Here is a 14,073-nt window from a genome sequence, read left to right as displayed (position 1 = left end):
TTTTTTGCATTTGTTACAACTCAGTTTAATTCTGTAATTAAGTGTTTACAGACAGATGGTGGTTCTGAATATATGAGTAACAGGTTTCAGTCTTTTTTGGCACTCAAAGGCACTGCACATTCCATATCATGCCCTTACACACCTCAGCAGAATGGTCTTGCTGAGAGGAAACATAGGCACATCGTAGAGACTGCAATCACACTTTTAACAGAGGCTGAAGTTCCATTACAGTTCTGGAATTATGCTTGTAATCATGCTGCTTTTCTGATCAACCGAATGCCGTGTAAGGTTTTGGGGATGAAGTCTCCATATCAAATTCTGTTTAAACAAGACCCTGTGTTACATACATTGAAGATATTTGGATCTGCAGTTTATCCATTCTTAAGGCCATATACTAAACATAAATTGCAACCTCGGTCTAAGCAGTGTGTTTTTCTTGGTTTTGTGGCTGGATATAAAGGGGTAGTCTGCTATGATTTGAGTAGTACTAAACTAGTATTGTCCAGACATGTGGTGCATGATGAGACTACGTTTCCATTTAAAACAAGCTTGCAGGTGTCTTATGGGAAGTTCAATACAGTCCAGAGTACAACAATGTCTCCAATCATTGTTCCAATACCATGTTTTGGTTCTGATCCCCCAGCTTCTCCAACCCATGCCGCGTCATATGCCAATCCAGAAATTGTGGAAGACCAATCAATGGATAACTTACAAGTTCCAAGCTCATCAAGTCAAGATTCTCCGAATCTCCCTGCTCATACTCATAGCTCTCCTACTCTCTCAACATCAACTCCAAGTACAATATCATTGTTGCATGTCCATAGTCCTTCCCAGTTAGAGGTACTACCACCAATCTCTTCTCCTGTGGTTGACACTAATGAAGAATCAGCTCACCATATGGTCACCAGGTTGAAGTCCGGTGCCATTTCAAGAAGATCTTACACAGGTTATATTGGTTCATTTCCAGAATTACAAACTCTACAGTTGGATAATGAATGTAATTTTACTGGGGGTTTTTCATTTGTTGCTGCAATAAAAGATTTGGAGGAACCATCAACATTCCGAAAAGCTTCTACAAGCCCACATTGGCAAACTGCAATGCAAGAGGAGTTTAATGCCCTCAAAACTCAAGGAACTTGGCAGTTGGTTCCTTCTCCACCAAACAGAACCATTATTGGCAGTAAGTGGGTATATAAAGTTAAGAAGAATCCTGATGGAAGTGTATCGAGGTATAAAGCCAGACTTGTGGCTCAAGGTTTTTCCCAAGAACAAGGCATTGACTACTCAGAAACTTTTAGTCCAGTAGTACGCCACACTACTGTACGACTCATTTTATCCTTAGCAGCTATAAATAAATGGGAATTGAGGCAGTTAGATATCAAAAATGCATTTCTGCATGGTGACTTACAAGAAGAGGTGTATATGAAACAGCCTCAAGGGTTTGTTGATCAAACTAAACCCCATTATGTCTGCAAGTTGATTAAATCGTTGTATGGGTTGAAGCAAGCCCCTCGGGCATGGAATTCAAAGTTCACAACCTATTTACCAGCTTTGGGATTTATACCCTCTTCATCGGATACCAGTTTGTTTGTGAAGAATGATGACAAGGATGTGGTGGTTCTTTTACTATATGTCGATGACATCATTTTGACAGGATCAAATGCTAGCAAAGTTCAGCAAGTTATCGATGATTTGGCAGGTGTTTTTTACTTAAAGGATATGGGCAGACTTACTTACTTCCTGGGACTTCAGATTCAATACAAGGAGAATGGAGACATATTTGTGAATCAATCCAAGTATGTTAAAGATCTTATTCATAAAGCTGGAATGGAGTCTTGTAAACCTGCGAATACACCATGCAAACCTCACAATCAGATGCTATTGAATGAGGGCATACCATTGCAGGACTCCACATTGTACCGAAGTTTGGTTGGTTCCCTGCAATATCTCACTTTTACACGTCCAGATATAGCTTATGCTGTGAATTCCGTGTGTCAATTTATGACTGCTCCGACAGATATACATCTTACTTCTGTCAAACGAATTATTCGATATCTTCAAGGCACTGCCGAATGTGGTCTTACATATGCAGTTGATACTGACATACATTTGACAGCGTTTTCTGATGCTGATTGGGCTGCTGATTTGAACACAAGACGATCTGTGACTGGTTATGTGGTTTATCTTGGTGGGAATCCAATCTCTTGGCAGTCAAAGAAGCAATCCTCTGTCTCTCGCAGTTCTACAGAGGCAGAATACAAGGCACTTGCTCATACTGCAGCAGATGTGGCATGGATTCGGCTCCTTTTGAAAGATTTGGGAGTTGCATTACCTGTTCAACCCACTATATCCTGTGATAATAAATCCGCAATAGCACTCAGTGCTAATCCGGTGTATCATTCGAGAATCAAACACCTTGATACGGATTATCATTTTGTCCGTGAAAGGGTGCATAATGGTGATTTGTTGGTTGAGTATCTCCCTACTGATGAACAGACCGCTGATATTCTTACTAAAGGATTACATAGTCCGCCATTCACTCGTCATTGTTTCAATCTCAAACTTGGTTTCCCTCGTTGAGATTGAGGGGGGATGTTGACTGATAATAATTGACTCAAGTGAATGCCACATCATCTGCCACATCATCTGCCATGTCATTCATATTTCTGTTGAAAGTTAGTTAGGATGGTGCTGTGTAGCTTACACAGTAAGCAAGGTAGTTAGGCTACTATAGGGATATAAAAAGCCGATTGCAGCTTATTGTTTGTAAGAAAATATCATTCTATCAATACAAAACCTTTCATATTCTTTCTAAGTTTTCTTCTATATTCTCTGTATTGTTTCTTTCTTTTTCTTTCTGCAAGTCTGATCTTCTTGGTTAAGATCTAGAGATACAAATACCAAACCATTGCATGATCCCAGTAGAAACACAAGACTAGCCGGTTGATTGCACGGGGAGTTAAGCCTTCTAGCCGAAGAATTGCCTCCAAAATACCTAGTTTTCGGGTTGAACGATTCGAGTTGAGTGTTGGTCTCCTATAACACCCTCATTTCTGCTTATGCCGATAGGGGAGAGACTGAGCCGGCATTGAGCTTGTTCGCTGGGATGAGAAATTTGGGTCTTGACAAGGATGGGTTTACCATCTCTGCTGTGATCACGGGCTGTGGCGATGATGTCGGTTTGCTTAGGCAACTGCATTCCGTGGTCGTGTCAGGTGGCTTTGATTCATATGTTTCGGTAAACAGTTCTCTTGCAACTTACTACAGTAGAAATGGGTTTTTGGAAGAGGCGAAGTGGGTGTACTTGGTGATGGGAGAGGTGAGAGATGAAGTGTCTTGGAATTCGATGATTGTGGCGTATGACCAGCACCGCCAAGGACTGAAAGCGCTGGGATTGTTTCAGGAAATGGTTCGGAGGGGGTTCAATGTCGACATGTTTACATTGGTAAGTGTTTTGACTGCATTTACGTGTGTGGAGGACTTGTTGGGTGGACTTCAGTTTCATGCTAAGTTGATCAAAACTGGTTTCCACCAGAATTCGCATGTTGGGAGTGGCTTGATTGATTTATATTCAAGGTGTGCTGGTGGCATGTCGGAATGCTGGAAAGTGTCTCAAGAGATCCCTTTTCCGGATTTGGTTCTTTGGAACACGATGATTTCTGGGTATTCTCAAAATGATGAGTACTCTGAAGATGCTCTTCATTGTTCCCGGCAAATGCAATGCGTCGGTCTGGAACCTCTAAATGCTGCTCCATACGTAGTGCTGTCAAATATATTTGCTAAAGCAGGCAAATGGGAAGAGGTAGCAACAATTAGAAAGCATATGCGAGATAGAGGAGTGAAGAAGAAACCAGGTTGTGGTTGGATCGAGGTGAATACGAGGGTACATGTTTTTGTGGCTGAAGAGATTTACCACCCGATGATCAAAGAAATTCACGAATACTTGGAGGAGATGTCAAGGAAGAAGAAGCGAGCGGGCTATGTGCCTGATTTATGATGGACCTTGGTAAAGGATGATGTGTCTGTGCAAGAAGAGGGGGAGATAAGGTTAGGTCATCACAGCGAAAAGCTAGCGGTTGTGCTTGGATTGCTCTCGACAATAAAGTGGGGACTGCCACAATGCAATCAAATTTATCCCTGCCAAGGCTGGGAGAGAAATCACCGTGCGAGATGCCCACAGGTTTCACTGCTTTAAGGACGGATTGCTCTTGTGCGGATTATTGGTGACAGCGTATGTGAACTTCAGTTTTCTTTCTCCATAAAATGAAGTTGCGGCTTCTGCAAACACGATGTCACTGATTTTTCCTTACAATTAGTCTCCTACAGCTATAGAACAGACCTTTTTTCAAGCCAGACAAACAAAATTGCTAGTGAAGAAGTGGAGCTGAAAGATTCCGAGAAAGAAATAAAGCATGGTATGTAAAACAAAATTCCTTGATACAACCGTTTTATATCAACCGAATACAGATCAGTTCGAGGCCTAATACAAATCACCTTGTATATTCAATCAACTATGTCAATCAATAGTGACTATATCGTTCACAACAAAAGTCGATGTCCTTAAAGTATCATATAAAAATAAAAAATTAACCCAGTAGAGGGCTTGTTTTTATACGACAGCTAAAACAAATTTTACCTGTATCAGCCATGTTGCGCATACCAAAACTTGTGAATAAATGATGCTATGATAGTGTATTAGTGATATGAGTTAAGGTGAAACACTTGGCAGCTTGGCTGGTATGATTCCTTTGATGTGGCCTGCTCGAACTTCTTGTTGGCAGCTTCATTTTCTTCTAAGCTGGTCTGGACAAAATAACGTATCCACCAAGAGGAGCTTCGCATTTTGGCCTAACAGAAAACAAAGATAATATCAGCCATAAGGTCAACCAGCAATACAAACTGATGACTAAACAACCAAAAAAGGACCATAAGTGATCACAAATGCTACATCGCTAGCATATCTTTTACTTATTTCAAGTTAAAAGAAGGATTAGGGTTTATATAGCCCCTTCATTTTACCAACTAATGCACTTGGATAGAATCATGCTTATCATTTTAAACTCAAGCAAACGATAAGCAGCAGGAGTAATGACCGTCAACTTTACAGAATGTAGGAAACCCCACATACGTAAGAGTAGTAATCCAACAGTTACAAAGTAGCAGGATGACATCATAAAGGCAGCATATGATCACTTACTGGACGTCCGAATTTGGATAGCTCAGAAACCTTAGCTTTCTGTTGGCCAGGAAAACCTAAACATAAAAGTAAAATAGCATTGAAATTAGAAATGATTGTTACCAAAATCAAAAGATTAAAAAAAAAAAAAACAAATTACTTTCTACTGGAATAGAAAAAGGTTAACGAACATAGAGTCAGAAACACTTGTATCAGTGTATTTCTGGCTGAACTAAAACGGCTAAACATCTCCAAATTCATGGTATGCTGAGGCATTAATCAAAAGAGAAGTACTAGAGTGCAATATATCATTGTGAATCTTTTGACAAAGTGCAATTTATCTCATATGAGTCTAATTAGTTCCGGACATAAACTCCTGCTAACAAACTATACGAAGGCTTTATAACGTTAACACTGCCCAAGTTATATGAACATTATAGAACAATATACCTGAAAAAATAACAAGGCCATCAGAAGACACCCTTGCCAATTCTGGAAGAGTCCTGTTCAGATACTTCGGAGAGAGGTAATCTAAAGCATCCGAGACAATCACAAGAGAAAAGGACTTCGCTTTATAGGGTAGATGGAACTTTATATCAGCCACCCGCACAATGCCTTTGCGCACAAGACTCCTGCAAGTCCTATCAGCATCCTCTATCTCATATGGTTCTACACCCCATGCTTCAATTTCCTCATCTTTCAACAATGCAGATACAACTGAACAAGTATCAGGGCCAATATGCAAAACTCTGTGCATGCTGCCACTATACGCTTTCTTTAGGAAAGGTATTGCTCTCTGAACTTCTAGCGTGCATGAGAAGTCTCCTGATTATAGAAGCAAATGACAAAAATGCTATTATTACAAGTATGTGAGAAATAGTAATCGCTAAACACTTGTAAAAATACAAAAATCATCAACCCAAACAAGCGCACTCCACACAAACGAAAAAGTCCAGCATCAGGAATGATAAATTGTACAACATGAACATAACAATACAAGCAGAAAGGACCACAAACTCACCTTCAACTCTACTAACTACTTTGGCACCCCCGAGGACACCTGAATTTTCAAGAACAAACATTTCGATCAGCACATTCATGTGTAAGTATCCAAATCTTAAAATAGGAAGCAATTAAATTCCGAGAACCACCGACATCTGAATATAATGATTACAGAGCTAGCAGATCGAATTAACAAATTCACACCATTAAATGCAAATCGGATTTGCTAATGCATTCAATTTAACACAAACCTGATCCTTTATAAACATAGCCGATTAGAAGAATGGCTCCCTGAAATTTCAACCAAAAACCAAAACAAAACACAGTTACAACGCGAAACTCGTAATCTTTCCCATTCGTCGTCATAATTTAAAAGCGAATTTCTAAACAATGTAGGAGCTACCCATTGAACACTGAACAGAAACTACATTACAATGAATTGGCATACAAGAAGTCGAAAATTCGAATCGAAAAAATTTACCACGACTACAAGGCCAATGGGTAACAAAGGCGACGACTTCGATTTAGAGTTGAAGGCTCCGGAAAACGGAAAGCTCCCATTGCGGCGCGTGGATCCCACCGTCCTCCTCGACATGACTGCTGCTTCTTTAATAGGAGACGAATCCGAAAATTACTGTACACAGCATTAATTACAGATTATGGATTAGATCCATATCTACTGTTATGAATGTGAACCGAAGCTTCGAAGTCCAATTCGATTTGGATCTTCTCAAATTTTCCCGCGAAACAAACAGAAAGTTGAATTTTGCAAATAACAGAGAAATTGGATCGAATTTTGGAGTTACCTCAGATTCAGATCGACGAACGGGAGCAGCACAATAGGGATTTGATCAGGAGCAATGGCTTTGGTTCTTAGATCTGTGGATTTTTTTTTCAGAAAACAAAATCGTTTTGCTTTTAGCAGTAGAGAGAGAGTTGAGCAAGTGGGAATGCATGTTTATATTTGTATGGGTGTATAGCACGCGGCATTGGCATTGTGTCGGCGGGATCTTGTTTTTGTTCCTGCAAATAATTAAAGGATACTTTGGACATTCTGTACTAAAAAGATAGAATAATATTAGAAAGATTAAATTTTTTAAACTAAATTACAAATCAAATAATGTGTTATTAATAAGAAATAAGTACGTTAATCGATATTTAATTAATAATCCAAATATTTACAACCACATCATTTAGTTCGTAAATTTGATTTAAAAAATTTAGTATTCTTAGCATTACTTAAAAAGATAACAATAAGGTTTTCTCCCCTAATTCAAGCGATATTTTAATTCAATTTAGATTATAAAATGAAGAATTTGAACTTAGCTCAATTTTCGTCAAAAGCGAATTTGAACCACATTATTGCTAGTTCATTGTGAGGCTGAGTCATCTCTCTCACTCCTATAGTGTAGATAATATTGTTCATTAAAAATAATAAAGTGTATTGAAGGGAGCACAATGTTTTCCATATAAGATATTCAACTCTCTATGGAACGTGTTATTTAATGTAACCGATAACAAACTAAACTTAGTAAATAGAGAATAACTAGAAACACATAAGAAATATATTGGGTCGGCAAAACTTTTGCCTATGTCCAATTCTCATTTACGCTTCTTTGAATTAATAATAGAGCGCATGGTGCTTTTGTAAACCCTATAACTAATCCCTTTGACACGGTTGTCTCTGTTTTCTTCTCTCTTTTTTCTAAACCCCCAACCCTATTTTATAAGTAGTGTGTAGTTTACATGCCTTTTTCATATTAAGTTTCCTACTCTACACTTACATTCCTATTTTGTTTCTATTTTTAGGGTTCCTAATCTAATTGTACAAGAAAACTTATTTCTTTCTTAATCCTTGCAGGACAAGAATATGTGCACCTTTAGCTTTCCAAATACAATTCAAAGCAAATTAAGACACTAACATTGACAAGCCAATTCTTATCAATCTCCACCTTGGTGAGTCAAACCAAGTCTTGATTGTTGCACTCCAGAGTATCTTTGAACCTTTATGAAGCAGCTCTGGAAATCTTCAAGAACATTCACCTTGGCAGACTTCTTTTTTCCTCATTGCACCTCAAGTGAAGAAGTGCTCCATCCCTTACTCAATCAACCTGATTGATTATGTTCAAGCAATGCTTGAATTTTTTTACTAGCACTATCTTGGTAAGAAATATGCGGCATTGTCATCCGTGTAAACCTTTTCAACCAAATATCCTTAGCCATCATGTAATACCTCACTTCAATGTGCTTTGATCTTCCATGAAAAACTAGAGTCTTTGCCAAGTGAATGGCACTTTAACTATCACATTTCAGCTTCACGAAATCCTGAGTGATTCCTATTTGGCTTACCAAGCCATTAAGCCAAATTGCCTCATTTCTAACTTCAACCAGAGCAATATATTATACTTCTGTGGTCGACAAAGTTGTAATTGGTTGCATAGTGCTCTCCAACTAATCAGTCCACCTACGCAAAATATAACTTGAGGTAGACCTTCTCTTGTCCAAATCCCCTGCATAGTCGGCATCAACGTACCCCAACACCCATGAATTTTCTTTCTGCTTTTCAAACAAAATCCCTGGTCGCCAAGACTTTCAAGTGACACAGAATCTACTTGATTGCATCCCAATGTTGCCTTCTTGGATTTACCATGTACTTGGAAACGACACTGATTACTTGACAAAGGTAAGGTTGTGTGCACACCGTTGCATACATTAGGTTGCTCACAATATTAGCATGTGGCACTTCTTCATCGCTTGTTTCTCTTTCTTAGACTTAAGACATCGTTGGTCACTAAATCTGAAGTGAGCTGCCAAATGAGTCGAAACTACCTATACTTCTAGCATGTTGAACTTGTCAAGCACCTTCTGGATATACTTGGCTTGTGATATTCTACCACTGATCCTACCTACCTCTTTGAATTTTCATGCCAATGATATTTTGTTCATGTAATCCTTGCTTTTTCCTAAACACCCACGTGGATCCAACTAGCTTATGTATTTGGGCTTAGGAACTAACTCCCAAACAAAGTTCTTGTAAAGTGACTCCATTTTTCCTATGATGCACTTATCCAACTATCTCGCTCATCACAAAAATTGACATAGTATTGGGGGTGGTGGCAACGACAGCGATGGGTGGTGATGGGGAAGAGGAGGGAGGGTATGGTGGCCTGTAGTGGTTAGGGTGCAGAGGTTACAATGGTAGTAGAGGTAGTGGCAACGACAGTGGTAGTCGTGGTGGCACTAGCGATGGTTGTTGTGGTAATGGTGATGGTGAGGACAAAAATGGTGGTGGTAATGGCAGTTGTGGTTATGGTTGTGATGACAACAATGATGATGACAGTAATAATTGTGTTAATGTAAGGTTAGTGGTTGTAATGATAGGTGGTGATTGTCAGCTTGTATTCCAAGAGAAAAAAAATCTATGTAGAAGGATAAATAATGTTAGTATAAAAATTAACGAGGTTATTATAAAAATTAAAAATATTCATTAAAGGTTCAACTCGCTTTATATAAAAGTAGTTTTTCGAAGCACCCTTCAAACTTCTTTTATAAGTTGTTGTCTAGAAGCTATTATTTTAAAACAATACCAAATGGCCCCTAGAATCTTCTCATTTTCTTCTCCCATCAAAGGCAGTATTTGCTTCGCTTCATGTGAAATATGAGAAATTCCTTTATAGTTGTCGACTACCCATGTAAATGGGCCATCAGCTATATACAGTGGCGGATCCAGGAATCTTACCCCAAGGGGTCGCAGTGTAAAAGTTCAATAAGGATAGCGCGCGTAGCGCGAAATTTTTTTTTAACAGAAACGGCATGCATATCGTCATTTCATTGGGATAGCGCGACTAGCTACTCCAAAATCCTTGTTCAAAGGTCCTGAACGTACAAAAAAAATATCTAAGAAGTCTAAAATTTAGAAACACATTAAGCATATATGCCATATAACTTAAGATATTTTGAATAATTATATCTAATTTTTCAAAAATAAAAATAAAAATAAAAATCTCATGTAATGAATTGGATGGTTTCATAATAAAAAAACTAGAAAGCAATGCCAGACATCCCCAAACTACGTACATTGCTATCATCAAAGAAATCCCCTAACCAAACACACGTGGCTTAACGCGCTTAACGTGCTGTCAAGTTATATGGGTGGCTTACATTTGTAAATGTCTGGCATTGCTTTGATGATAGCAATGCAAACACCTCCAACGGTCAGAAAAGCATTGCAAACACCTCCAACGGTCAGAAAAGCATTGCAAACACCTTCCATCACTCACATTAGCAAGAGACTCACAAACAGAGACCATATTTTATTCTTTTTTATTCTTTGCTTTTCCCCATCTCTAATATAAAAATTTAAACCTGGGTATTGACAGCCCATTTTTCCTTTTTGAAAACGTCAACTGCTATCCAAATGTGATTGGACAAAATTATAAAATAAATTTTATGGGAAAGTTTGAGATGGTCACGTGAGAAGGAAAGGATGAGAGAGAAACTCATCTTCTTCCTCCTTTCGTCGCAAGAACAGAACCTGAAAAACTTAGAAATTCCAGAACACTGCACTCGTTTTGCCCAGGTTGCTTTTAAAAAAAAACAGGCGCGCAGCGCCTTCTCCTTCGTCTTCGTTTTGCCCAGCCGCCGAGGAGCCTTTCGTCGAACAGTTGGTGTGCAGCCAAGGGGTCGCACCAGTCAGCTCCAAGGGGTCGTTCCACCATCTCCAAGGGGTCTCTAAGGTAGTTTCCATGGCTTCCAAGGGGTCGTGTGACCCTATTGACCCCACTGTGGATCCGCCTCTGGCTATATATAGCCTATTTCTTTGCTCAAAGATAGTGTAAATGAAAGAAAGAGTATCTTCACATTTATCATTGTTCAACTGCTACAGCGTCCTCCTCTATGCAAGGAGTCCTCCATTTCTGATCAAATGTACCTATTTTCCACAACATTTTCCTTTGTAAGCTTCTGCAGCTTCTCATCTATGAGCTTCAACAACTCTTGCAACCCAACTCCCATTAAGGCAGATGTTCTAACATGCGGACTGGACTGAACTGGTGATTGCCATTGCTTTTCTATTCACAAGTCCTTGGGATATTCGCTTTGTTGGTCATCCGTAGTTTTCAAGGTTGTATAGGACCCATTTTCCCCCCCAGTGATCTTCGACATCTAATGATGACAACCAACCATCAGAGTAATCACCTTCTTGGTCATCCATAGCTTCAAGATTCTCATGTGACGGATCAATTTCTGCTCCTGAGAGCTCACATTCCATTGCTAGCCTCCCCATCTTCACCACCAACAAGACATTCATCAAAATCTACATTGTCCTCCTCATATTCAATCTGAGGAATTCCAAAGGATACAGATAATTGCATCAGTGTTCTTTTCAGCTTTTAGTTCCATTTTGATAAGTTTACAAGTGGAAAGACTAACAATACCTTATTCCAAACTTCTATCATGTTTTCAAGCTTTTCCTTGAATATGCCAATTTGCTCAAGAATTTGTAATACAGTCGATCGATGATCATCAAGATTAGGAGCCGTACAATCCAACACATGATGCAAGCATACATAAACATTTATTAGATGTGACATGTTGTGAACCACTCTGCGTATTAGTTAGGCCAAACAAGAAATATTAATCTCTCTGCTAATGTGTTTTATCTATCTGTCATATCATCAGATGATGTAGGATACCAAACAGAAGCTCAGAGACATATCAATAGCAAGACATTAATCGCACTGTATTAATTTGTATCATAAAATGGACAAGTAATTAGTCATACCACAAGCAGGTTAGTTTCCACTACTTCTTCTAAAGTTACATGAAATGCTTCCACTAGCTACAAAAGTAGTTTCTATGAGCAATGAACAGGATTAATGATAAGACACTAAATGAGTAAAGTAGTTTGGACATGCTTTCTATATACCTACACTGGCAAATCTAATATAAATATGATCGTGTCACTCACGAGCACTTTCTTCCAAAAGATTAGATACTCAGAATAAGCGCAAAACAAATTCTAGGAATCATCAAAGAAAAAACTCGTTATCACAATTCCAAAACACAAAGAACAAGAAACATAGTTATCATTGAGGGTCATATACCCTGAAGGAAGAACCCTTCTCAATTTAGGATCAACTGTAGCAAACAATCTGCAAACACACCACATCTTCGTCAACATATTAAAAACCAACATCAAGGCTTAAAATACATAGGGTTTATGGATGAAATAACATGTTATGTGAATGGAATTTATTATCGAGAATCAATGTACAGATCACTATTTGAGATGGCACTAACTAATGTAGATTTCCCCTATCACAAGAAGTGAGAATCAAATGTTTGGATGATTTGTGCAAAATCAAAGTAAATACAATGGATTAGACCACATACAACATTTGTATACCCAAAAAGAGCAACAGTAGGTAAACCTTGACCATAAGATCCTCCATGATTCTTACGACCAGCGTGTTGCACAGCTCGAGTACAACGAACATCTTGAATTTGTGATAACAGACTATTCCTCATTTCTGAAATTCTAAGATTATAGTCTGATTAAGTGGAAGCACATATGCAATAATACTATAATCGTCATCTAGACTCCACTCCTAGCTCAATAGCTCTATTTTTTATATATAAGAAAAGACGAGTATCCATAAAACTTTGTGCTTTAATCTAGAAAAGAAAAGAGGTAATAAAATGAAACAAGCAAAAAAGAAACAAAGGAACAAGTAAAATGAAGAAAATTGTATTAGTTGGAATCTAGTGGTTGATATAGGCATAAGACTATTTGGAAATGAATTGGCTGAAATATCACATCTCACAATATTTTAGTAAGTAACATGTCAAACCGATGCAGTTATGAAAAATAGTGCTTTTTCTTCATAAGCTTAATGAAATAGCCACTTTCCGTGGAAGTCCCATAAAACTAGAGCACCCAGAAATAAAGATTAACATAAGATATTAGAGTCGAGGAATGAACCTTCATCGTTAAAGCTGAAGTTTAGTTTCTCCTGCACCACTAAAGAAGCCACGTTCCCCACTTCCTTTCCTGCAATCAAGATCCATCTAGTAAAAATCTTCTCTAAGTACGGATGTACCGAACAACTAAGTAAATTCTCTTATCTACTTAAATTTTTCAAACTTAGACAATACATTACCCTCGGGCACTAATAACTTCAGCTTCTCCATCCATTCCAAAAGTAGAGCGTCCAGCTTTGATATGCAGCATGCACAAGTGAGCTCAATGAGGAAGACAGTGAGTTGGGCTATCAAATGTAAAGCTTCATTTGGGCCAAGAGAATCCAAATACGATCGTTGGGCTACTCAATGTTAAGTTTTGCTTCTTATGGTCGTATATCGAACCGAACTGTTCAGTTCGAGTTGCGTTCAGTCAATTCGAGTTCGAATATATATGTGAGTATTACAAAAGTATGAAGCAAATGACGTTTTACCACAGTGGTAGAAAATATTTATGTTTATGCATTATGATGCGGGATAGATTCTCACCAATTACTTTCTAAACCTTTAGCTCAATACAACGGTTTTACACTTGACATCGTGAGTGGACCACATCAAAGTCCCAGACCTCAAAGGACTAAGCATTTGCTTGCAGAGCATGGTCTGCATCACAGTAATAAAACATAACAATATGCGTAATATAGCTTGCGGCCTCACTTTCCAGCTGCATGCAGGTTTCTATGTATATAATCCTCACCAGTAAGTCACCACCCATTTAGGGAAGAGATCAAATCAATTTATGGCGCATCAATTAACGGTGGTTGTGCTATGTATATAAACCCCTATTAATTATGAGAAAGTGTAATTAGCTTGTTGAAGATTTTATGGGTGAGTGGTTATATATTTCCAAATTAAATCTGTAGACTAATAGTGTA

General features: G+C 38.4%; 1 protein-coding gene and 1 pseudogene across 1 annotated transcript; both read right to left on the bottom strand.

Annotated features, from left to right (window-relative positions):
* Positions 1-4,418: 4,418 nt before the first annotated feature.
* Positions 4,419-7,148, bottom strand: LOC126603899 (probable pectin methylesterase CGR2). Its single transcript, XM_050270918.1, has 7 exons — positions 6,985-7,148; positions 6,660-6,812; positions 6,430-6,469; positions 6,198-6,236; positions 5,627-6,001; positions 5,198-5,253; positions 4,419-4,848 (listed from the first exon to the last, which is right to left on the bottom strand). Exons 2-7 carry the CDS (start codon positions 6,771-6,773, stop codon positions 4,696-4,698), a joined length of 777 nt encoding a protein of 258 aa, XP_050126875.1. The 5' UTR covers positions 6,774-6,812; positions 6,985-7,148; the 3' UTR covers positions 4,419-4,695.
* A 3,895-nt stretch (positions 7,149-11,043) lies between these two features.
* Positions 11,044-13,409, bottom strand: LOC126602886 (GTP-binding protein At3g49725, chloroplastic-like; annotated as a pseudogene).
* Between the last annotated feature and the right edge of the window lie 664 nt (positions 13,410-14,073).

Source organism: Malus sylvestris, chromosome 15, assembly GCF_916048215.2.
Source record: "Malus sylvestris chromosome 15, drMalSylv7.2, whole genome shotgun sequence".
Classification (NCBI taxonomy): Eukaryota; Viridiplantae; Streptophyta; class Magnoliopsida; order Rosales; family Rosaceae; genus Malus; species Malus sylvestris.
Note: the sequence above shows the minus strand (reverse complement) of the source record. Positions and strands in the feature narration are given on the sequence as shown.

Bases quoted from the DNA above. Each gene is read 5' to 3' on its own strand.
- LOC126603899 (XM_050270918.1), bottom strand. From the start codon at position 6,773: ATGTCGAGGAGGACGGTGGGATCCACGCGCCGCAATGGGAGCTTTCCG. The intron at 6,002-6,197 runs GTGAGTTTGTGG...TTCTATAATCAG, and splicing joins AGTAGTTAGTAGAGTTGAAG to GAGACTTCTCATGCACGCTA. The intron at 4,849-5,197 runs GTAAGTGATCAT...GTTTTCTGTTAG, and splicing joins TATCCAAATTCGGACGTCCA to GCCAAAATGCGAAGCTCCTC.